We start from the raw sequence: 25,969 nt of genomic DNA, 5'->3' as shown, positions 1-25,969 counted from the left end.
ATTTGCATTGCAAACACTGCATCATTAATGTTATCAACCCTCTCTAGTTCAATGTGGTTGTAGTCTTCATAGATCAATTGTACTCTGCCTTAAGAAAGTCCATTGCTTTCTTACAAGCATCCCAAAGGGCTTTAGTTGGATGCTGATGGATCGCTTACGACAGTATGATAGCAGGCAAGCTCAGTGTCTACTATCTTGTACATGAAAGAGACAACCGTTATGAAATTTGGTTTCTGTACCGGAAACAAAATTTGGTAACTGAAGTGTTTCTAGTGTTTGAGTTAAAAATCTATCTAGCAGAACCCTAACAGCAGGCATGGCTAGAGATCTATTTTGGGGGTTGAAACATAACATTGTATGAGGATTCAGTAGTAAATATATTGCAAAGAGTAAAAACATAAATTAAAAAACATATGGATAAGGAATGATTACCTAGATTGCTCTGGGATGAGGATGTTCTTCGCTTGAAACAGAGATTATATTGTATTAGAACAGAGAGAAATTTTGTTAGTGTTGAGGACGTTTAGTAATCTGCTCTAAATTTATACTGGAGGACTATAGTTAAAAGAAAGCTTAGGAATATCAAAGGTCCATTAACACGTTTTGAAATGACTCATCCAATCGATTGGCATATAAGGAAAATGCAAGGGCATATAAGGAAAATGCAAGAGTATATAAGGAAAAAGTGAAAAAATGGCATGATGCCAAAATTAAGGTTAAAAGCTTTAATGTTGGGGATAAAGTTTTGGTTTTTAATTCCCGATTAAGATTATTTCCATGTAAGTTTAAGTCTAGATGTACTGGACCGTATGTGGTTAATAAGTTTGATTTTGGAGCTTTAGAATTAGAAAATTCCAAATGTGATCGATTTAAAGTTAACGTTAATGGATGCAAAATTTATTATGAAGGTGCTCAAATTGAAGCAATTGAATTTGTGGACGAATTTTATGAAGATTAATTTAGTTTAACTTTTATATTTTTAATTTGTCGTTTTTCTTAATTTCTTTTTGTTCATTATTTTTATTTTATTTTAGGCCTAAACCATATGCAGCCCCCTGAACTTACGGGACAACCTATTTGCCCCATCAACTATTTAAAAGTGGTATTAGCAATCCCGTATTTTCATTATAACGGAAACAAAATGAAACTTGGTTTAGTACTGCATAACCATATATGCAATTTTTACAAGAGAACTTGTGTATTGTCTATACTAACCTGATTTGCAGCTTATTTTAGTAGTGCACAACTCTTTTTATTATGACCTTAGTGCTTGCAATGAAAAATGTCATAATTGTTTCCGTTATAATGAAAATAGGGGTTGTTAATACCACTTTTAAATAGTTAAAGGGCAAATAGGTCGTCCCGTAAGTTCAGGGGGCAAAATGACTAAAAGTGACAAGTTCAGGGGACTGCGTATGATTTAGGCCTTTATTTTACTTTAAGTTTTTTTTAGCTATTTTGTAATTTATTTTTATTTCTTGTTTTGTGTACAAATAAGTTTTGTTATTAAAAAAACAAAAAAAAAACAAATCTAGTCATGTTTTTGAAGTTTTGTTAAGTGTTTATGAAAAGTTCAGTTATCTCTATAGAGATTCAGAAATCTCAATTGAGATTTTTAGTGTTAGATATAGGAAAATTTTATTCTCGCACCGCGACTAGGGTTATGTGATAGGGACGTTTTGTCCATATCTTTTAGCGTGACAGTTTAATTTCGAGCTAAATAATTAAGTTTAATTACAAAAATAGTGTGGTTTTAAATAAATAATAAAATAAAAATAAATTTTGTGTGTTTAGTAAAATTCCTTTACTTTTGATTAAATTCAGAAAAATAAAATATCAAGCTAATTCGGTTCTCGTAAGTCGTATTTTGCAGGTACGGGTTAAAGAATAAACAATTGATTAATCAGCAGGTACACGGGGTGTGGAATGCTACACGTGGGGCGTAAAGCAATTCCCTCTAAGTTACGATAGTCAACCCACGCGTTCCCACACAGTCAACAACTACCACGCAGAGCGTATAGTATAACACGCGGGGCGTGCAAGGTGTGAAATAGAGATATTCGTCCCACGAGCTCACGCACGCGGGGCATCCCCAGGTATACGCGGAGTGTGAAGGAGAAACCAGGCAATATTACGTTCCAGAAACTTAACCACACGGGGCGTACTCCGGTCTACGCGGAGCGTGGTTGAGTCAACATCTCTGAAATCAGTCCATGCGTAAGAGAAATTATCAACGGAATGGGCAAAATGGCAGACACGCGGGGCGTCCTCCCTTCTGCAGATCTATCATTTAAGAAAGGAAGAATAAAAAAAAATCTATTAAAATTGTGACATCATATGCAAATAAGAAATGGAAAGAAGAAGAAGTCAATTCATACTGTATTCAGTACTCTTTCCTCGTCATCTGCAGATCTAAATATTTATAAACATGGGATTGCACTCAAACAAACTACAACAAGAAAGACTACTCTGATCGCTAAGATTAAGAAAAAATCTATTCCAATTGGGACCTCATCTACAAATGAAACACGAAAAAAGTAAGAAGTAGAATCCTAATGTATCCATACACAAAAGCATTCTATGAACCAAACATATCAGAATGCAATCAAACCAACTACAACTCACACATCTATTCAAATGGATCATAAAATCTGCCAATTCATTTTGTGTGAATCATGAAGAAGAAAATAACTGTTGATTTTGTTCACTCAGTACGAGAAAATTTACATTTATAAACATTAGAGTGCAGTCAAACAAACTACAACTTACAAATTAATTGAAAATAAACATCAGATTTGTAATTGTTTGTATTGGATCCATATTTGATTGTTAAAAACGGTGTTGCTCAGATCTGTTGTAAGTTTGGCGAAATAAAAGACTACTCTGGTGGCTAAGATTGCACAAAGTGGCCGTCGATCAACCATAACAATCGGAGGGAACACCTCTTCCTTTATGTTTGTCACCGCCGGCCACATCTGCAATCTTAGCCAGAGTAGCCATATACATCATTCTCCCTTTCTCTCTCGAAAATCTCCATAATATGCATTGAGCACAACACTCATCTGTTGCCAGTTTGGCGAAATAAAAGACTACTCTGGTGGCTAAGATTGCAGAAAGTTGTCGGCGATCAATCATAACAACGGGAGGAAACACCCCTTCCTTTATGTTTGTCACCGCCGGCCACATCTGCAATCTTAGCCAGGGTAGCCATAGAGATCATTCTCCCTTTCTCTCTCAACAATCTGCATTATGTTTTTCTTTTTAGTTTAGGGTTCTATGTGGAAGAGATGGAAGAAAGAGAAGAGAGGCGGCTAATTTGTGTTAGGGTTAGGTTTTGGTATACAATGAATATATAGTAGCAGTTAATGATAGGGTTAATGTGGACCACAAGATCAAAATAAATCAATGGTCTAAATTCATCCTTGAAATTAAATAGGATGAGATTTGGTATTGGTTGTGTATTTGACTATTTTTATTTAATATTTATCAACAAATTATTTTCAAGTATTTATTTTTAAAATTCAATTTATTATTTCTCCTTTGTATAATTGGGTCTTTCAAAAGTCTGGATGAGTTTCAACATAGTTGTTTGTGATGACCATTATCAATAAGATATCATTAGAATCAGTTATTTCCTAACAACTGTTGTCAATGATCTTTGTTGCTGATGGTTTACTACTGTCCGTTAATTTTAATTTAAACTAGTTAAATATATGAATGATTTGAATATTCTATTTAATATTCATTTGGTATTTATTAATAATTTATTTTTATTTTTTATTAATATTTATTTTTGAAATTTAATATTAAAAAATTAAATCAATGTATAAGTTGTAAAATTTTAGTGATTTTAATTTTATAGAAAATATTTGATGAAGCAAATAAAGATCCATCCTTCATGCACCATCGATCCCGATCCCTGATGCTAGACGGTCATCAGACCCGGACGAGTGCCCTGTGCCACTAGAGAAGGACGTTTGTATGGAGGCCTCGGGGATGCAGACTAGCCCTAGCTAAAGCGAAAACCTATAAATACCCCCACCGTAACCACACATACGTAACTTCTTCTCTCACTAAGCACTTGGATTTCCTCTCTCTATACATCCGTTACTAACTTAATCGTCAGAGTGTATTCAGGGGACTGTTCCCAGTGCAAGCGGATATTCTTCGATTAATGTGCCTGACTCATCAACAATTTTAAACTATTTAGTACGGACATCCCAACTAGGTTGGCACCCCCACAACCAAACGCCGCTAAACCCGATAGAATAAATAAATGCAAAAATGATTACAAACTAGAGGGAGAGAGTTATCTAAAGCGTAAATGAGCTAAGTTACAAAGATCATAGAAAGTAAACAAAGAATATAAGGTTGGAGCCAAGCTCCACTAATGAATACAATTGGAGTTAGTTCCAAAATTAGCTAAAGCATCAGCAACACGATTACCCTCTCTGAATATGTGTGTGGCAACTACCTCCATCGAAGCGTATTGTTGTAGGCAGTGCAACCATCGTTGTCTGGTCACCACCCATGGGACCTTAGAGGTGCGCTAGTTTAATAGATTAACAATATAAAGGGAGTCCGCCTCTACCCAAAGTTTAAACCATCCATGCTCCCAAGCAATGTCAATAGCAAAAATCACAACCCGTAATTCCGCCAAGTGCGCATAAGAGTCAGGAATTGGGAACGCGAAATAGCCAATCACAAAGCCTCTATAGTTCCAAAAAATACCCCCTGCACCAGCCGCACCTGGAGAGCTGATAGTGGATCCGTCGGTGTTGACATTTATCAGTCGCGGGGCGGTGTTATCCATCTCACAAGTTTAATGTTTGGCACCGAGGGTGGTCGCGCTGGGATCCCTATCGACCATATCATTTGTCTATCAGAGTGTGAGGGGCCGCTGGGAATTTCCCGGCTCGATTCTCTGATGTATAAATGTAACTTCAGCATAGAATTTTGGATTAAAGGGGGATCGTTATTGAACACAACAACATTCCTTGAGGTCCAAATTAACCAAAGACAATAGCAAACCGCAATTTTCCAAACACCCAAGATAAATTCGCCAAAAAAGAATTTGAGTTAATTGAGAGAAAAAAAACTCCAAAATATATGTTCTGTTAATGCTGATGCAAAAAATTAGTTCCATTTCATCCCAAAGGACCATGGCGAAGGAGCAAGCAATGAATAGATGATCCTGGGATTCTGTAGCACACTTACAAATTGAGCATCGGGATGCAAGGTAGAAGCCACAGGACTATAGTTTATCAAAAGTTGCAACACAACCATGTATGATTTTCCAACTCATGGCAGCCCTGGATGGAGGAAGGAAAACGCACGAAATGAATCGGTACCATGGAACCTGAGCCGTCATTCGACAGAGAGATTTGTAGAAATGTTTCACAGTGAATCGCCCCGAAGGATCCGACACCGAGAGACACAAATCCTCCATGTCTATCCTCCTTTTAATCAATAATATATCCTACTAAACATCATCGGGTAGTTCCTGAAGATTTTTCCAACAATCCCCATTTAGGAATTCCTCCATTTTGTTGCACAACACCCGATGTTGGGATACCGGAAGACCCAATCTCAGAGCCACCGTTGGCTTTATCCAGTGGTCATTCCAAAAATTCAGACGCGATGAAGCTTTAATCCACCAATGAACCTGCATACATATTGTGCCATAAGTGCCTTTACATGAGGACCAGACCATCGAGCTTCCGATAACCGCTCTTTGAATACCCACTGCTGAGAAGAATCGTGTTTTTAATAAGGAGATGACTAAGTTCGAGTCCTTAATCAGACCCCATCAGAACTTCCAAAACAACGAAGTGTTAAAGAGCCTAAAATGCTTTACCCCAAGGCCTCCGCCCACTCGGCTTCGACAACAAGTCTCTCATGGGATAGTGAGGAGTTTCCTTGAATCACGGCTGCCAGTCCATAAAAAATTATGAACCCCTCTATTCAGACGTTTTACAAGTGCACCAGGCCATTTGTAAATCATGAATGAGTGTATGAGGGCCTTGTTAAAGCATCCTTAATTGGAGTTATTCGGCACGCGAAGGAGAGTGTTTTTCCCTTCCATTGACTAAAAGTGTTCAAAAAACGATCCGCCAAACCGATCAAATGTCGAGACTTTAGAGCACTCTTAAAGAGCGGGACTCCAAGGTATGTGATAGGCAAGGTCGGCCGTCTGATTCCAAGACTACCTGATAGTAAACCGCCGATTTCTCCCAGCTGACCTTCTGACCCGAGAAATTTCCATATGTACGGAATACTGCTCTGATGGCTCGCACATTAAGCTTTGTGGCCTTAGCAAATAACAGCATATCATCCGCATAAAGTAAATGGGTCGGGAAGCAAGTACCATGAGAGTAATGCATGGGAGAAAGCAACCCTTCTGATTCAAGTTTTTAAATCCATATAGAAAAGAAATCCTCAGCAATACCAAACAAGATAAGAGATAGTGGGTCATCTAACAGTCTAAAATAGTGCAATTTTATCCTTAATGTTGGCAGCTCTTGTCATCTACATTTCATATGTGAGTCATTTTATCACTCATTAGGAACACATCATAAACATATGATTAGGCGAAATTTTTTTAAGAAAAATATAATGCTTTTTGTAAGAGTTGTGTAAACAAAATCAAAATCATTCACCTAAATATTAATCTCTGATTCTATTATTAAATCAAGGGAAATATGAAATATTTTTGCATTACTAATTGATATGCAATTACTCCAGAATAAGGAACAAAATATCTGTGTTTTATAATAATGTCTGAAATTGACTCAATTTGACAACGTTAGAGGTAAAATTGCATTATTTTAGACAGTAGAGGTAAAATTGCTCCTGGCTGTAAAAGTTAGGGGTATTTTTGCACTTTATCCCAAAAAAATGGAAAAAAGTATAACAATAAACAATGTGGTTTGAGTAATTTTCAAAAATAACTACGTGCTTTAAAGTTGACAAATTGGTACATTAAGGTTGATTCCGTTAGCAAAGATAGTCTAAACTAACAAACGGTTTTAAGTCAAAGGGATATTTTTATTTTTATATTCATTTGTTTTATAATTTAATTTTTAATAATATTCCTACCCAATCACTATACTACACTACACCTCATTTCTCACTCGTCAACCTCTGTTTTACCCGTTACTTTTTCCTACACCTCATCATCAACAAAAATATTCATTTTAGAGTTTTAAATCGAGTAGACGATTATAGAAGTGTTGATGTAGTAACTCTATATGGTTGGAGATGGCGTAACAGAATCAACCGCAAGGTATCTGTTTGTGAATTTTTAAACCATATAGTTTATGTTTGAAATTGGCTCAAACCACAAGGTTTATTTTTGTATTTTTTCTGAAAAATGGTAACTAATTATAAAATTACAACTAAATCAGATTATCAAAATTAATTCTAAATATGTCATCTATTATACATATAGGAAAGTCCTCAATGGTTTCAACCCATCCAATGGAACCAAAATAAAATAACCCCACAATAAATATAGATCATATTTCTCTCTCCTTAATCAATTCTTAGACTTTCTCTCTTCATTTATCTTTACAATGCACCATTTTTACAGAAAATTCCAGCCACAAGGTTGATGTTTCTGGCACACGGTTCCAGTTTTCGGCCACCGCTATGAATTTTTCGGCCATCACGAAATTTTTTCCGATTAGCAAAGGAAATACAGAAATAAAGAAATAAGAAGGAAGAATGATAGAGGCAATTTATTTGATAATAAATATCGTTCAGGGATAATTTTTAGTGGAGACCAGTCGACGGTGAAGTAAATGCTCATACATGGATAAACAGGAAGAATGATATAGCAAACAACACTTTGAATTCTTATAATCAATCAATAGAATCTGCAAAAGAGAGCTTGTTGCATCATTTACCACAAAATCATTCATCCATAGAATTATATTAAAGGGTCGGGACGAGTTCATCAAACCGCCGGACATCCCAGCTAGGTTGACACCCCCGGGTTTTTGGTACGCTGTAATGCAATATAATGTAATAAATGTTGTAATGCAAAACATCTATTGGATCTTTTCGTATTGTTGTCAGGGATAGCAATGGATTAGTTTCCATGTCAGGTGGTGGCCCAATTGGTTCTACTTTGTTGGATTTACATGCTGAGTTATTAGCAATCTATATTCGTTACGAATAGTTCGGGATTGTGGTTATTATACTATTTTAGTAGCTACTGATTCAGCCTCAACTATTCAACTGTTAAAAGGTGATAAGGTTTTGTCAAATTGGTTGGGTGTTATTCTTGGTGATATTTTTGAGGTAGTTGACTCTTTTGAATCTGTTCAGTTCGTGCATGAAAGACAACAAACAAATACTGCTGCTCATAATTTAGCTGCGTGGGCACGTTCCCTTTCACAAATGGAAATTCTCATTGAAGATTTCCCTGATTGTATTTCTTTTTGTATTCAGAATGAATTTATTCGGTGTGCTTCGTAATATATTGTCTCTCTTTATCAAAAAAAAAGAATAATGTTGAGATGCATGATGACAATTAGAGGGTCGATATGTCTTTCATTGCCACCTGAAAATAGCATAGGCCGAAAGGAATGACAATATCCAAACTGCCTTATTGACAGGTGTAAAAACAATAAAGCAAGAAAGGTTCGTACAAAAGCCTTGTTATTTCAGGGAAATATTGAGGATATCAACCTTGGAATCACTGTATTCTTTAAAAGGCAAAGCACTGATAAAATCATCATAGTGGCATCATGTAAGGTCTTCAAATTTATCAGGTAATCCCAACTTGGATTGCAAGCAAAGGTTGAAGATATGCATTGCAGCTGCTAGAGGCCTTCACTACCTTGGGTTACAATCATTCATCCAGACGTGAAATCATCCAATATTGTGCCTGATCAAAATCTAATGGCCCAAATTGATGTTTTCGGACATTCAAAGACCGGACCAGAAATTGATCAAACCATGTGAGTACAGCCGTAAAAGGAAGTTTCTCTTGATGATTTGAGTTAGAAGTTTATCAAAGGGCACCCTTTGATTCATACTCTTGCATCGTCTCTACTGGATTTTGGGGAACAACAACTTTATGAAGTATGTAGAAGGCATTTCATGCTGGTTAAGTTGAGATTGGAAATGAATAAAATGTGTTTCAACTGTCTGCGCTTGGTTCATTGGTGTTGATAATTTGCACAAAAATACTCTATCAAATCAGTCATTTGCACAACACAAGAATCTACCTGGGCTGGGATTATAATGGCACAGTTAAAAAAAAAATAAAACAAATGATATAATTGTAAAGATCATTGCTTACACGTACCCATAAATAAAACGAACTGTTATTAAACAAAAACTTGAGGGTTAACATAAACAAGAAGGGATTGTACGCGCAGCGTTCCTAGAGTCACGCTCCGCGTATTGTAGCTTCTGGTCGTGATGATTTTCCTTGGTGGGCTTTACGCGTGGCGTCCCCGCTGTTGTGCTCCGCGTGCTTGATCTCCCGGGCACTCTTCACTCCGGACTCTGTTCTTACGCCCCGCGTACTAGGAGATATGCCCCACGTGACTTGGGTACTGGACAATTGTTCGGTAAAAGAGTCCTCTAAGCCTCACGCCTTGGTGAGCACGCCTCGCGTGCTTAGTTGTGTGGCCTGACTCTCGTTGTTCTCAGCTCTTGGTTCCGGGCTTGGACTTAGGGAAGGGATGCCCTCATCTTTGGGTTGTGAAGAGTACTGATAGGGGTATTTTACCCCTATCTTTCAGCGTGATTTACGGTTCAATTTTAGAAGAAATAAATAAGTTTAATTACAAAAATAGAGTGTTTTAATAAAATAACGAAATAAAAATAAATTCCATACTTTCGGTTAATTTTCCGTATTTTTTATTAATATTAGTAAATAAAATATCAAGCTAACTCGGCTCCCGAGAATTGTATTTCAGGTACGAGCAAGAAGTGAAAATCCACCCATACATGCGAGGCACATCACTCCTCACGCGAGGCGTGAAACATTGGATCAGAAATAATTGACTTATCCGCAGGCACCACGTGGGATCTAGTCATCAATACGCGAGGCGTGTACCACCATACGCGGGGTGTGGAACATATGTCAGAAATGATTAACTCAATCCTGAAAGTCAGACTGCACGGTCTCCATGAGTCAACTATCCATACGCGGGACGTACCACCTTACACGCGGGGCGTGTAAGGAAGTTCTTCAATGCAAAAAGCTCAGAGACACATTTACGCGGGGCGTGCTTCAGCTACGCACGGCGTAAAAGACCCAATTCAAGCAATAAAAACTCAGAAACTCAAACACGGGAGGTGCATCTCACTCTACGCAGGGCATGTTTGAGACAACAAGATTTGGAATTGGTCCACATGCAGGAGATTCCTGACGGAATGGGCAAACACGCGGAGCGTTCCACACCCTACGCGAGGCGTATTATGGGATTTCTGCACAAAATAATGTTGCTCCATGCTTGTACTTTGTGAAATTACAAACCTACCCTAGCTTGATGTGTATAAATAGGAGTGACTAGTACTCATTTGAGATACTCTTTTTTGCATAGAAAAGAAACTCTTGAGATTAGATTCTTGTAGTTTTAGATTTTGTTTTAGGCTTTATATAGCCAAACTCTTCCACCTTGAGAGCTTGTTCGTTGATTCCGGCATTCCATCAAAGTTCCGCTCCATCTTCGTGCACCAAGCTCGAAAGCTCCACCATCCAAGTCCTAAGAGACGGCTTTGAGTCCGGTTAGCTAGTTCCGAGGGTGGATTCTTCCCTTTACACTTGCTAATTAGCTTGCACTCATCCTATGTACCAGGCTTGGTTGTAATTCATATTTACATTCTCCATATTTATAATTTATGATTCATAATCTTCTTTTCTATATATGTGTTGATGTTTGTTACTTGTTTTGATATACATAATTGATTATTGTCTAGGAGAACGCGATTTCCGACGCCATTCGGACTATCTTTAGGGATTCATATAGGTGTTGCCTTACCGGAAGTGACAAACCGGAAACCGTAGGAATTGACAAGCCACGGAACTTACGTGCCCTAATTTCTGATCCCGAGCATTAGACACGGCTTTACTAGGAACCACGTAGTCTAAGTACTTCACGGGTCGGTCACACTACACGTAGTCATCATTGCACGAACAAACCATCCACCGTATAAACTTAGAAGTCGTTATTTGTCATATTTATATCTTATCGCATCCGCATCACTTCATAGAGTTTTGTTATATAAATTCGCCTCACCCGTAGTTAGGAGTAGTTTGTAGTTGGTCCCCATATCAACCTCAAAGTATTCAGCGCTTAAATAATGTATAAAACCGAGTAGTTTAATACTTGCAGTTATAAATCCCGTGGATTCGATACCGGATTATTACTTGATACGACGGGGTACACTTACCCCTAAGTAGTGACGTCTAGTAAAGATAGAGCATTTAGAAAGATCACATCCATAGTCGTAACACACTAATCATAATATACATTTCATATTTACACCACTAGACGAAACTCACATCAAGTTTTTGGCGCCGTTGCCGGGGATTTATAATATCTTGCAATATTAGACAAAAGCGATTTATTGTTAGTTTAAGCATTCTTTTTGTATAAACTGTTTATATATACTTTTACTAACATCATTCTTTCTTGTTGATATTGTATTTTATTTCATTCTTTTTATGCACACCCGATCTCGAAGTTGTCCTCTCGTTCCTATTGATCTCGAAATTGAACGTACTCTTTGTAGGATTCGGAGAGCAAAAATGGCAAACCCCAACGCCGAGGTCAACCAGCCCGAAGGAAACCAAAGGCCGCATGTGAACAACATCTGCGGGGGAAACGACACACGTTCGATGATGGAGATCCTTGCTCCGCATCGTCCCCAAAACCGTAACGGAAGTGTTGCCCCCACGATACCGGCCAACACGTACGAGATAAACACCGACATGATCCAGCTGATACAACAATGTGGCCAATTCGGCGGGGAACTCCATAAGAACCCCAACGAACATCTCGATAAATTCCTTATGTGTGCCAACACCTCTCGGCAAAATGGTGTTCCCGTTGAGGCTGTGAGACTAAAGTTGTTTCCTTTTTCTTTAACAGGACATGCGTTGGAGTGGCTACACTCGTTGGAGGCGGGATCCATCACGTCATGGGAGGAGCTCGAGAAGGAGTTCCTTTCCTACTATTTCCCGCCATCCAAAACGGTCAAGTTACGGACTGATATCACATCTTTTAGGCAACTGGAATGCGAGGCCCTTCATGCAGCTTTAGCTAGGTTCCGCAAGTTGCTCCGGAACAGCCCCCACCATGACATTCCAAAGCACGACTTGGTAAGCACCTTTTACCACAGTTTAACTCCCACTAATCATGCGACTGTTGATTCCGCTGCAGGTGGGGATCTATTTCGGAAGTCAGCAAGTGAGGCCTACGAGCTCATTCACGAGCTCGCGAGAAAAAGCGTGTAGTGGCAAGAGGATTGGCTTGCCAGACCGTCGTGAAATCAAATGTTCGCTGTGGAGAAAGAGGCTCCGAAAAGTTCCATAGCGGAGATGAATAAGAAACTTGACGCGTTAATAGCCCAATTGAGCCTCAACAAAAGTGCACAGGTCCTGATGTGCAATCACTGTGGTGGAGACCACGACGGACTCAATTGCCAAGCCAGTAGCCCTTTCGCCGGTGACATCGAGAGTGTAAGTTATGTAGGAGGCAATCCAAGGTATAATCCTAATCCGAAATCCTATCACCACCACAATAATAATAACAGCGGTTGGCGGCCTCGGTACCAACACCCAAACTTGTCATATGGTAATAATAATAATGTGTTGAGGCCCCCATCCGGCTTTGAGCAAGAATATCGGGAAAACGGGCTAGGGCAATCACAAACCATGCCCGGTAATCGAAACGCTCCACCTCTTGACAATGTACATGGCCAATCGGTCACGTCTTTGTTGAAGGATATATTAACCCGTCTTTTCGATAGTGAGGTGTTTTGCAGGGACCTTAGTCGCCAAGTAGCCCATCTGAATCGTCAGCAACAAGAAAGGCCGCTAGGAACCCTCCCGGCAAACACCGAACAAAATCTGCGGGGCAAAAATCGGGAATCCGGGCAGGCGATAACGCTCCTGAATAGTGGAAGTTCGGACCCGTCAAGTTCCAACACGGACAACTTACATTGAGCCGCCGCACGAGAAAGTCGAGCTATTTCGACTCTAAACGTAGCATTGGTTTGAATTTCTCGAACCCCTTATGTATATGTATCATAGACTTGTTTTATTTATTTACCCTTTTATGTCGTCTTAGTTTTCCCCTTTGAGTAATTGTTATTTTTTTAAATTTTAAATTTTTATTTTCACTTTTATTTCTATTTTTGTTTTTGCTTTTATTTTCATTTCATTTTTATTTTTATTTTTTTATTTTTATTTTTATTTTTATTTTTATTTTTGTCATTTTTCATAAAGTGAAAGAAAAACAAATCCCATTGATAATCCAAAAAATTCTTAAACACGCGTGACGTACAACCCAGTACGCCCCGCGCATTTGCGTTTCTGACTCATCTCTCTCAATAAAAGACACGTTACGCGGGGCGCCCCTCCTACCGCGCCTCGCGTCACCTGTGGCAATTAACCCCCCTTTTTAATAAATGCCACGTGGGAGGACAGGCGGGACGTGCTCTAGGGCACGCATCGCGTATCCTCGGGGAGTTGTGAATCACAACTCCCCATGGCAGCTTTTTTTTCTCCACTCTTCAATTACTCTTCCCACTTCCCCATATATATTTCCCACTTCCACAATCCACCTCTTCTTCTCTCCAATCACATCCCCTCCTTTCAAATTCAAATCCTTTCACCTTCCCTCCACATTAATTCTATCTAAACCACCTTCCTAAATAAACTTAAAAATCATAAAAATCATTAAATACTCACTAATAAACCATAAACCACCAAATTAAAAATCATAAAACTACTAAAACCGAAAAAATTCTTCAACTTCTGCCTTTTACGCGGGGCGTACCCCCATGTACGCCCCGCATCCTCCCCCTTTTTACCATCAAAAAGGGGCAGGAGGTGTAATACGCTAGGCGTGCGCCCTTTCACGCCCCGCGTACCTTACCCCTTTTGCGAATAATAATGGTCAGGAGGTGGGATACACGTGGCGTGGCCCCTTCACGCCTCGCGTACCCCCTGGGAATCCGAGTTTTACTTGGATTCCCATCCCTCTCCTATAAATACTCCCCCTTCTCCTTCTTTCTCTCCCCCACAACTTACTCCTACTTCCCCAACTCCTCTTCTACTCCTTCTCAATCACCCACTACAAACCGCCAACATGCGTCCCCCACGGTCCACTCAGACCCGTTCCGCCCATAACCAAAATGAACAACCACCATCACCCGAACGGGAGGGAACTCCACCACTCACCCGCCAATACCGGGCTCCTTTTCATCTCCTAACCGAGGAGGAGGTCCAAAAGTACGAAGATCTTTGCGCGGCCACGGTCAAGATGAAGGGCTCAATAAATAAAATAAAATATTTTAAACTTTTCAGAAAATTCAATTTGAAAAGAAATATACATGGCATGAGTAGAAAACACCGTAAATGTATTTCAAAAAGGGAAAGTACGAACCTAGCTCTTGAAAGGGTATTTCTTATTTGCTCACTATTTATGAGTAAATTTATAATTATTTAGTTAGCTTCAAGCTTTATTTTTGTCAACTTGTTGCTTTCACTAATAACATGTGTTTGCAATTGAAATTGCTTTCACTAATAACTTGTTGCTGGTGATGAATGTACTGTGATATTCTTATCAGGGTAAAATTGTATCATTTTAACCATTAAGGGTAAAAATACTTTTGAATGTCAAAGTTAGAAGTATTCTTATACTATACACCAGAATTTAAACATTAAAGTTGCACTTATTAATTTATGATATTATAGACTTCATTCCTTGATGTTGAATTAAAGAGAATAAATGGTTGGGTTTTGGGCTATAACGACTTTATTGGTGACTCCAAGGCTTTTCATATCCTATAAATTCAGCAAAAACTTGAACCTAAATTAGAATTTCAAGTTTGGATTTATGGATTGAAATCAAATAATTGGAGAAGGGCTTCTCAGGATTTCCTTACCTCGATTACAACATAGATGTACATGGTTTTGTTCCCAGAAGTAGTCACTTTACACATGGTAGTGTGCACTGGTAATGCACATTAAACCAAAATGGTTGGAAACTAGAGATTGTGGCTTTTATTACGAGCAAAGAGACATTCTGCATAATGCTTCAACCTGTTTACTTAATCAACTCAATGGATGAAGTTTCAATGAAATTGCATTTTTTAGAAGGCTATCTTTGCATTAACTATTTCGTCAGAGAATGACAGTTTGACGCAGAATTTTATATGAAGAAGGATGAACTTGATAAGTATACTTGGACAAAGTTATACTCTATTACAAATCCGAGTTTGTCCAGTAATTGGTTTGAAAATGTGAAACTTTTGAGATATTCAAAAAGAGGAGATAAGAGTCATCTTAATAGAGATCATATTATTTGGTATGACATTAAAAGGAAAGGTCTTGGAGCAGAGTTGAAAGTCTTGGATTACAATTTACATGGGTTGTTATTGGAATAGTCAATTGTTTGTCTTGAAAGTCTTGTGTCATTAGGTGGTAGAACATAGTCTTTTGACGGGTGTACTTATGGATACTTATTTAACTTGAAGCAAAGCACAAATTCTGAGAAACTGACCAGTAAGAATGCTTTTTAATTTAGAAGCAACCGCCATTTTTCATGTAAACAAAAGAAATTCTCTCCTAACTATTATTGGCTACTACTACTTATGTAGATAAACATCTATATTTTCTGAACAACACAAGCACATACTTTCCACAAAACTTACTTACACCACTCCTCATCCTTCTTCACTATACACTAAAAACATAACATCGTCCTTCTTCTACACTGCATACTTTCTTTACCCTGTGTTTATGCAATGAAAAGGCAAACAATTTATGCTTTTCTAAAGGTCATTGTCGAAAGAGACTTGCTTTTCTGTGTCGCTTCTCGATTTGGAACGTGGAGGAGTTGCCAGACTTTGAAGCAATACTAGTACATCAGCTATATCATCTACATGTTTTTTCTATGCTCTCAAAGATATCTTGGTCAAATCTGTCATCCCCCATGCACATAATAAAATCTGCCGAAGAAGCAAAATAAACATTAGAGTCAATGAATTGTAAATTAGCTTTAGGCTCATCAATAACTACAAAGATCAATTTTATAATTTATCCAGCTTTAAACAACCAAATTAATGTCATATTAGCAGGAAACCATACAATTGACCAAAATTTTACTTTTAATAAGCAAAAACATTAGAGTGATACTAGAATAGAGAAATTTCAGTATGAGTAAGCTTCAAAACTCATTTATAGCAACATGATTAACAACAAAACTACTATATGCAAGCTACAAAAAACACATGTGATAAATAAATCCTAATATCAATTTATCACATAAACATAAGATTAATGAATTAAAACAGTTGTAGATATATTAAAAAGATGAACCTGCATTCATGCAGGTATATATAATATAACATAAACATGAAATTTTAAATAACAGTAATCTATGTATTAGTAGAAAACTAATGTGAAACTACCAGACTAGCACAAGAAGAAAGAAAGTGAACATTAGGGAAGCCATGTCTTTTGAAATTTTGGAAGTACGATCCATTTGGATGGAAAATCAGTGATTGAATTCTCCCTCCTAACTAGAGTTACCTTAAATTGGTAGAAAAAAAAACGGATCAGTGATTGAATTCCATTTGAAAGTTATGTAAGCAAAGGAATGGAATTAAGCAATTACCCCCGTTAAGTTTGAACATATTCTAATTGCATTTACTTGCCCAATGATATTCATTATTATTTGTTAAATTTATTGCCTAGTCTACTTTTATTATTTTTCCCCTCCTCTATTTTCTCTTTATAATTTAGTCAACATTTGTGGTTTATGTAAAGATGAATATTAATGTTGTCACATGTTATACCAATCTTTAAAACTTATTATGATTGTAGAGATCCTCTATTGCTTGTGGTGTACAAGGCAAATATAAATTTAGTGCCACCCATTTGTTGTTTGTATACTAATGTCCATGCATTCTATTTTTGGCCAACAGTCCATGAATTCTATTTTTGCCTGACCATGCTTCTATTTTTGCTTATTTTTCATATAATAATGCACATAAATTCTGAAGATCATGGAACACATATGCCTGTAACATATCAAATACCTAAGAATTGCATCATAAATTACTGAATCATTCTTTTCAAGTATTGATGTATAGAAGCCATTAGCCATTGTCAAATTTGATATTCAACTTAAGAACACAAACCTCATATGTTAATAAGTAGAATGAATTTCTTTCTATTAAGATTGTAAATTGTTCTGAAAACAAACACCATTTGAATATGACATTTGATCATGCAACTTGAAAACATGAACCAATACAAAAACATCATATTTTTCACTTTAAATAATGCAGATTTAGTAGGTTAACCGTAATAAGAGATTTGTTATTCTAAACCTCAACTTACTTGGGAGTTAATTCGCCGGCGACCTTCCGCAATCATTGTTAGAATGTCCATTCTTATCTAGACATGGATTTTCTTCCAATTTCTTGACCATTGGTTTTCCTGTAGAAAATTAAAATTATCATATGAATTATTAAATTAAAATTATCATATGAATTATTAAATTAAAATTAACCTTTTTTTTCGTTAAATCATCACATGAATCAAAATTAGCACATCTAGGGTTTGGAGAGATGGCTACGTCTATTCAAATTTCTCCCTAGTCATTTTTCATGCACCAAATCATGTTGGAATGATCATCATCAACTGAACAAGTTCGGATTTCTTTTAGTTTATTAAAGGTTGCAATCTAGATCTTATTCATATATATGAAGACCTGATAAGAATATAGTCTAGATATGTAATTAAACATTCCAAACTAGATCTGTTCAGATTTCGCAATTGGTTTTGATAAAAAAAACAAACACATCTGAGAATCTAATAATATGGGTAAATACAAAAACTCTTGAGATAGGAATTAATATTAACTCAGATTTCGCAATTGTCTATGTTTCCAGCTTAATTCCTAGTAGCCTTTTTGGTGAACTGAGGTCTGAACAATACCATAATCAAAATTAGATCTGTTTGAATCTATAATCGATCATCTTTTGAACAATAAATTTATGTATTATGTCCATGAAATGTCTGAAAAATAGAACTAATTATGAATGAGAGACAAAGATGAAAAGAAGATGCTGACCTGGTCCGCTTCCAGCAAACAATTTCAATGAGATGAGAAGCTCTATGGGGCTGGTTTTCAAAGCCAGTGAATATGATGGCTGGAGAGTATGAATTTAAAGAGATGCAATTAGGGTTTTATGGAATTAGTTGACAAAGAAAACGCACAAAAGCCAAAGCCCCACATTATGTTGGGCTTTACATAAAGGGATATTTACATACAAATTCAGATTTGAAAAATTATTTACGACTATGTCAAGAAATAATTTTGAATTATGTCAAACTAGTAAAATCAGCATTTTTAATAGGGTTAGTTACATGATTATCATAAATTAATTAAATATTTACAAGTTTCTAATTTTCAAAAAGAAATACCAATTATGTCAGAATTTTAAAAACTGTCAGACTTTAGTTAGTTTTTTTTTTAAATTAATAACTGAATTTGACAAAATTGAAAATAAAAATATGAGATTTTATATATTTATAAAGAAAAACCATGAAATGATAAGATACAAATATATGAATTAGTTAAGTGTAATATGAAATTCAAACTTGTTTTTCTATATAATTTCCTCTTTTTAATATATTTTAAAGATTATAATTTCTAAATTAGGTGTCTAGGATATATTTTCTAGGGTTTAACATTTATGAATTGGGTCTAGAATTTTTAAATTAGAGTGTAAAATCATACTTTATTTGTAATATATAGAAAATAATGACATATTAAGAATTAAGTTTGATAATATGATTTAGTTGTAATTTTGCATTTATTTATGATATTCATGTATTTGACCCAATATTTAAAGAAAAAGTGAGCTAAAATTAATATTATTAAATCAAAAAATATAATAAGATTAAGATAGGTGAAATTCTTTAAAGAAAAGTGAGCTAAAATTAATATTATTAAATCACAATTATTAAAGTTGAAAGTTATTATTTTGGAATTTGTTAGATTTCTTATATCTATAGAAAATAACTAATTAGTTTAGTTTTATCATTATTGGTGAATAGCAAATTAAGACATGTCCTTTAAAACCGTCCATTATTAGACTTAATATTGTATAGATCGAGCAATTTCAACCGAACTTCTCTATATGGAAAATTAAGGACTATTTTCTGTCAAACCCTTACAATCTACATACAACATTGGATTATTTCATCGAATTTCCCATTAAATGACTTTCATGTGTTGATGATGTGGCGCTCAATGAAATTGAGAAGAAAAAATGATGAACTTTAAAAAGAAGCCCAAGCTTTTAGTTAGTTAAAAGAGGTGTACGGGGCGATACAACCAAGCAGCAGGGCTGGGCCGGCCGGTGTCCCCTTTATGGCATGTGTATGTACGTGGGTTGGAACCCAGTCAGGAAATTGTCAGTGAGGAAGGGCTCTTTCATTACGCGTAGTTAGCTTCCTCTGTTAGCCGGGTGGTAAATTGAGAGATGGATTTTGCCCAGCCGTTGTCAGATCAATTCCCATTCATTCTTGTTTGGAATAGGGAACGGGCATAGGCTATCAGGAATGGACGATAGCCGCTTGGTGGTACCCCTATCGATGATTGTTGACTTTCCTGGATTGGATTCCTTGCTTGCATCCCTTGTTGGAATGGAACTAGCAGTTAAGCGCTAAAATAGGTCTTACAATTGATAGTAATGTTTATCATGTGTGTTACATCACATGATCTTTTTTTTTATATAATAATTGTGAGTATCACATCATGGTTATGTGAATATTAATTGATTATCAAGTTTAATGAAATGAGTGAATGTGATATATGGGTGGCAAACATTTGTAAAAAGTGAATTTTAGTTTGTGGTGTAATTAGTTTGGTTTTACTTCATCACAAGATTAGCATCTTTAAAATAATATTATGAGTTTAAACTTCACATTTGATCCCAAATAAAGATAGGTAGGACACTTTATAATTAAACTCTAAAAAATGTCATTATTATTCTATTTTCATCTCTAATTAGTACCACTGATTTTTATCTCCTTATTGAAATTTTCACTCTGATATCGTTAATTGTCATTTTTATAGTGTAGAAAAACATCAACAATCGAAAAAAAACCTCAGTTCCCGTTTAAAAAAAATACAGACATGTAATTAATAAAAAGTGTAATTATATGGATTTTTTTTTAAATTTGCGATAAAAAGAATTATTGAATTTCAGCACCACTAAATACATTTTCAACTAGGAATGAGTTACATTGAAGTTTGATTAAACATCTATAATAAATATCTTAGATAAAACATAGAAATAACACAAATAAAACATAATTAATGTTACATTTACTTTTTTTTTTGCTTGAAAGGCTGACAAACGGGGAGTGTGAATCATAGGCATCCCAACTATGTTGGCATCCCTACTCAAAACACCCTATCCGTGAACCAAATTTGTTAAGAAGAAATGAAAGAATTACAAAATACATCACTAGCAGAAAGAAAAACTAAGCAAATCTGTAGACCTGCCAACCTCCTAAATAACAAAGGAAGCTGAGATACAGAACGGGAGAATTTCCGTCCACCAAGTTAAATTTGAGTTCATTCTACCATAGTTTGCTGGGAGATCAGCTACTTGATTACCTTCTCTATAGATGTGAGAGACTACAACCGTCATTGATTCAAGATTTTTTAGGCATGTTAGCCAGTCCTGCCTAAGAGACTAGGGCACTAGCCCAACTCTATTCCGAATCGAATGAACGACAAAAATTGAGTCGCTTTCGATCCAAAGACGCAACCAACCTCTATCATGAGCCATATTGACCGCCGATATGGCCGCTGAAAGTTCTGCTGCATATGAAAAAGTGTAAGCTAGGTAATAGGAGAACGCCCCAGCGAACATGCCGTTTGCTGATCTGAACACGCCGCCGCAGACGGCGGGACCCGAGCAGCCAGTAACTGAGGCATCCGTGTTCACCTTCATCCAGAAGGCCGGCGGAGGCTGTAGCTCTGTCAAAATATATTGCTCCGTTGTTGATTTCCACATTGCTCCATGACCGAGTCTGCCCGTTTCATGAACAGCTTGCCAGATCCTCCAAAGAGTTAGCGAGATTTGGGGATCCTCTCCTTCAAAAATTGCCCTGTTTCTAGTAGTCTAAAGGGTCCACATCCCATTAACAATCGCTGAATTCCATAGCGCACCAATTTGGGTGCTGAATATCTGCTTAAGATTCTCTTGTATCAGGTCAGTAACTGAACCCGAAGTGTATATTGATCGGCCAAACAGCGACTCGATTGATCTCCAAACCTGCACAGAAAAATAACACGTTACAAGAATATGCGTGTCGGTTTCCATTTCCCTCTTGCAAAGGCTGCACCGTGAGACAATACAAGAGCCTCTTTGCTGAAGTTTGTTATGAGTTGCCAAATAGCCCAGAATCGACTTCCAGCACGCCATAGAGCGAGAAGGCGGGATATATGGCTTCCAGACAAAGTGACACCAGTCCCGGTGTGTCGGGCTTCCCTGCAACCAGGCATAAAAAAGCTTATAATTAGGAGTAATTTTATCGTTAACTTTGCTCCTTACTTTTAAAAATTTCCCTAACGTTGTCAAGTTTGGTCAATTTTACTTCTGACATTGATAAGTTGGGTCAACATGTCACTTTAAGCAAGTTTATGAGGACAAATATGACATTTTAAAAGTACATGGCATTAAATTTTTTGGACAAGTACATAGGGTTACATGCACATTGGTCACTAAACTTAAATTTGTCTCAATAAAATCACTCAATTTTGAGTTTGTTTTCAATTAGATCACTCCAATAATTTCAGTGGTTAAAAGACATTATGAAGATATCATGGCTAACACGTCAGTATGAGTAACTCAGAGTTCAGGCTGGTGTCAATAATCAACTAATCAACTAGATGTTAGGTTTGCAGTGAGTCACTACAATACAATGAGTAAATATATTGGTACTCATTATCACCTATTATAAAAAAGTTTCAACTATAGCATGAAACTCTTTAGTTAAAAGTAGGGATATAGGAGTTCATTTTTCTTGTAAGGTTATCTGAAATTTTTGGTTTTACTCTCATCTTATGTATCATTCTCTGATTTGCCTACCTGTTTTTCTTTCATTAACTGAGAGAATTTTCTATGATTTTAAAAACCTGTTCCAATTTTAAAAAAGCCATTTTTCCTGAATTTTGACAACTCTTGTTAGCTCCATTGTTTCCGAGTAAACAAAAGTGAATTCATAGATGAACATTTGTGAATTAGAGGATATATATGTGTTTATGTTTATCTATATTTGCTACTTAAGTTGTCCTTCTTATTGAAAATCACTTTTATTTGGTATAAAAGTAGGACTAACTATAGATTTTGAATATTAAAGGAACCTATGTTAATAAATCTTTTGAAAATAAGTTATATCCTTCTTTTGTTCATTATTTTCATTACTTTATCAATGAGAATTTTGATCATATCCCAACATTCGTGAGCTGAATAGAAAGTTCTGTAGCAATGAATGTTAGTTGTGCAAATGGACTTTTGTTTTTCCGATAACTTCGGTTCATCTGTTGCCAAATGAGTAGACTTTCAACTGTCCATGGTAATATTAGACCATAACTGTCCAGTTTTCCTTTTGCTTCCAAATTTTCAACTTGAAAAGCTTTCTTCTATTTTTATCCCTTTGTGCCCTTATTCTCCTAAGGAAATGAAGATATGAGGTTGTATGTAGATGCTTCACGTTACAAATAGTCTAATGAGGTTTGTCAATGAGAAAGACTTTTGGGAGTAGGGCTGTAAACGAGCCGAGCCAAGCTTTGACCTACTCGAGCTCCGCTCGGTAGTTTCTTATCAAGCTCGAGCTGAGCTTCGAGCTTGGTTCGATCTCAATTTGTTATTGGAGCTCGGCTCGTTTAGCAGCTTGATTATTCACGAGCTCACGAGGTGCTCATTTATTTTTCTACAATATGTTTAAAACAAGTTAATTGAAAATATAAAAACAAAACTTGAAACAAATCCATAGTAGATTTAATATACTTCATGATGGCTTAATAAAACACACGATACAACTCATGTTGTTGTTTATTCATCCTCACTTGCATATTTATAAAGGACAAAAAAATTCTTGCATTTGAAAGTAGGCGATGTGGGATGGATTTTTTTACTAAACGACAATTTCTTTTTTGCCCTCGAAAGCATGCGCACACTATCTTCACATCCCACATCGGAAATTGTAAAAACTGAAACAATGAGAATAAGAAAGAAACTGAAAGTTTGAAAATTGGTTCACAACTAAGGTCTTGTTCAGTTTTACAAAACATTTTGTGGGCTAGCTCTTCAATTTTCACCAAGAAAAACAAGATCTACCAAAGATGACCATAAGAAATGAATATTTGACATTTATAATTAAAAAGGTTTCTAATTAGATGTAGTTATTTAGAACAAAAGGTTTCTTTGGTAACATTTAAATATATTGCTACTGATGGGCTGGTTTTGAGACAAAAAACGCAGTCTAATTTGTCAAACCAAAAGGAAGTATCTGAACAAACAATATCTAACTAACCCTAGCATTTGGCAAGGGTTCCCAAAAAGTATGGGATATGGTACAAACCGAATATGATCAGCCAGAGAATGAGGAGGAATTAAATTTAAAGAAATCAAAGAAGAATGACCAACAAACACTCTCTCTCATCCATATGTGTCTGGATGAGATTATATTCATGAAAAGTTCTCTGCAACAACATTGAGGAATGCACGGAAGAATCTTGAAAATTCCTTTAAAGGGAAAAATAAAGTAACAATTAATGTGTGTTTGCAAACCTTGAGAAGTGAGTATGAGAAACTGAAGATGAAGAAGTCAAAGACAATTGATGAGTTCTTTAATAGAACCTTAGTAACTGTGAATCAGTTGAAGAGATGTGGAGAAATGATGGAGGATGTTCTTGAAAGAAGATAACATTTAATTGATTTACAGAAGCAAGCTATACTCCGATTAATTCTAAGTATAGTTGATCCAAATTGTTCAATTTTATCCTTGGACTTAATTCTTTTATTCAAAGTTAAAAAATTTGATATGACAGAGAATGAACGAATTGAAACACACTCAATCACTTTACATTCCTTTCTATTATCTCATTTAACTCTCTACCTCATTGACTGTCAATCTCCCAAACAAAAGCTTACAACAATAAAAGAGAGCAAGATAAAAATGAGCAAAACTATAATTTGATTCAATTTCATACAACTCAGTCAATTTTTAAAGTGATTTAACAAGTACCAATTGCTAATACAGCAATTAAACAACCCTAAACTAGACATGAAGTTGTAACATTTAGTTCGATTAATACCAAATTTATTTGTGTACAAAAGCTTCCTCTTTACATCTAATGCATATCAAAATCAAGCCAATGAAACTAAATCAGATACAAAAGTACCTAATTCAAAAAAGCACCAGCAGAAACACAAATCAAACATTAAAATCCACATAATCAAAATAAATACATCACACTTGGAGAAATCAAAGAGATGAAATTGAACGCAATAAAATTACTGTAGTTACATTGAAAAAAACGAGACATCCTAAAAACCCTAAATTACTGTAGTTACACTGAACTAAAGGAGACATCATCAAAACCCTAAATCAAACATAACAGCGACCTAACATCAAATTAGGTTATCAAAGGAAAACCTAAGAATTTGTGAACTTGGTAACAGCCTTGGTACCTTCGGATACGGCATGCCTAGCCAATTCTCTAGGCAAAACAAGTCTGGCGGCGGTCTGGATCTCCCGAGAGGTAATTGTCGGCTTCTTGTTGTACCTAGCCAGACGAGAAGATTCCTGAGCCAGGTTCTCGAAGATATCATTGATGAAGCTGTTCATAATCCCCATAGCTTTGCTCGAGATTCCGATATCAGGATGAACCTGCTTCAGAACCTTGAAGATGTACATCTTGTAACTCTCAACACTCTTCTTGGATGGCTTCTTCTTCTTGTCAGCGGCTCCACTTTCCTTAGACAATTTCTTCCCTGCTCTCTGCTTTTTCTCTGCCGGTGCTTTCCTGGCGTTCTTCTCCTCTGCCGGTTTCTTCTCTGCCAGCTTCTTTTCTGCTGCCTTAGGTGCCATTGGAAATAGTGAAGAGACTAAAGAGGGATGATAGGGTTGAGGGAAAAGAAGATATGTCAGTGAGTTGGGTAAGTTTGAGAATGAAGAATGTACATATATAAGATAGAGAGATGAGATGTGATTATAAGTGAGGCATAGATAGATGACTTGGATAACATAATGATCGTGGATTGGGAAAGGACAATATTGAAAGGTTGTGATTTTCTAAGGCCACAACACTTTTTTAATTTTTTAGTTATTCATTTTTTTTAAAATATTGAGTTATTCATTTTGTAATACATAAAGCATTCATGCATTTCATCCTTACGTATTAATTATATTTGATTTAAATGACACTCGACCTATCCATATTTTGTTATTTGGCTTTTAACTTATTATTTAGTTACTATCCCTATTTTGTTTTTTTGGCTTTCAATGTATTATTTAGTTACATATGTTCTCTTTTTTTTATTAAAAGATAGGGGATAAGGAAAGAAGGTCGGAGACATCTCAACAAGGTTGGAATCCCCTAAACAACCACCCCTAAACCCAATACACTCTTATATACCGCCTTCCCACTCGTTGATCTGTTACTATTTAATAATATTG

At 36.2% G+C, this 25,969-nt stretch overlaps 1 protein-coding gene and 1 long non-coding RNA gene across 2 annotated transcripts; both read right to left on the bottom strand.

The window, feature by feature from the left end:
* Positions 1–15,609: 15,609 nt before the first annotated feature.
* LOC136222134 (uncharacterized) lies at positions 15,610–18,409 on the bottom strand. The gene is made up of 3 exons (XR_010685512.1): positions 18,336–18,409; positions 17,600–17,698; positions 15,610–16,203 (listed from the first exon to the last, which is right to left on the bottom strand). It is a non-coding gene; the product is annotated as an uncharacterized lncRNA (long non-coding RNA).
* Positions 18,410–24,727: 6,318 nt separating this feature from the next.
* LOC136222428 (histone H2B-like) lies at positions 24,728–25,501 on the bottom strand. The gene has a single exon (XM_066010173.1). The coding sequence runs from the start codon at positions 25,379–25,381 to the stop codon at positions 24,947–24,949; it is 435 nt and encodes a 144-aa protein (XP_065866245.1). The 5' UTR covers positions 25,382–25,501; the 3' UTR covers positions 24,728–24,946.
* Between the last annotated feature and the right edge of the window lie 468 nt (positions 25,502–25,969).

The sequence above is a fragment of the Euphorbia lathyris genome, chromosome 3 (genome assembly GCF_963576675.1).
Source record: "Euphorbia lathyris chromosome 3, ddEupLath1.1, whole genome shotgun sequence".
Classification (NCBI taxonomy): Eukaryota; Viridiplantae; Streptophyta; class Magnoliopsida; order Malpighiales; family Euphorbiaceae; genus Euphorbia; species Euphorbia lathyris.
This window is presented reverse-complemented; position numbering and strand designations above follow the sequence as displayed.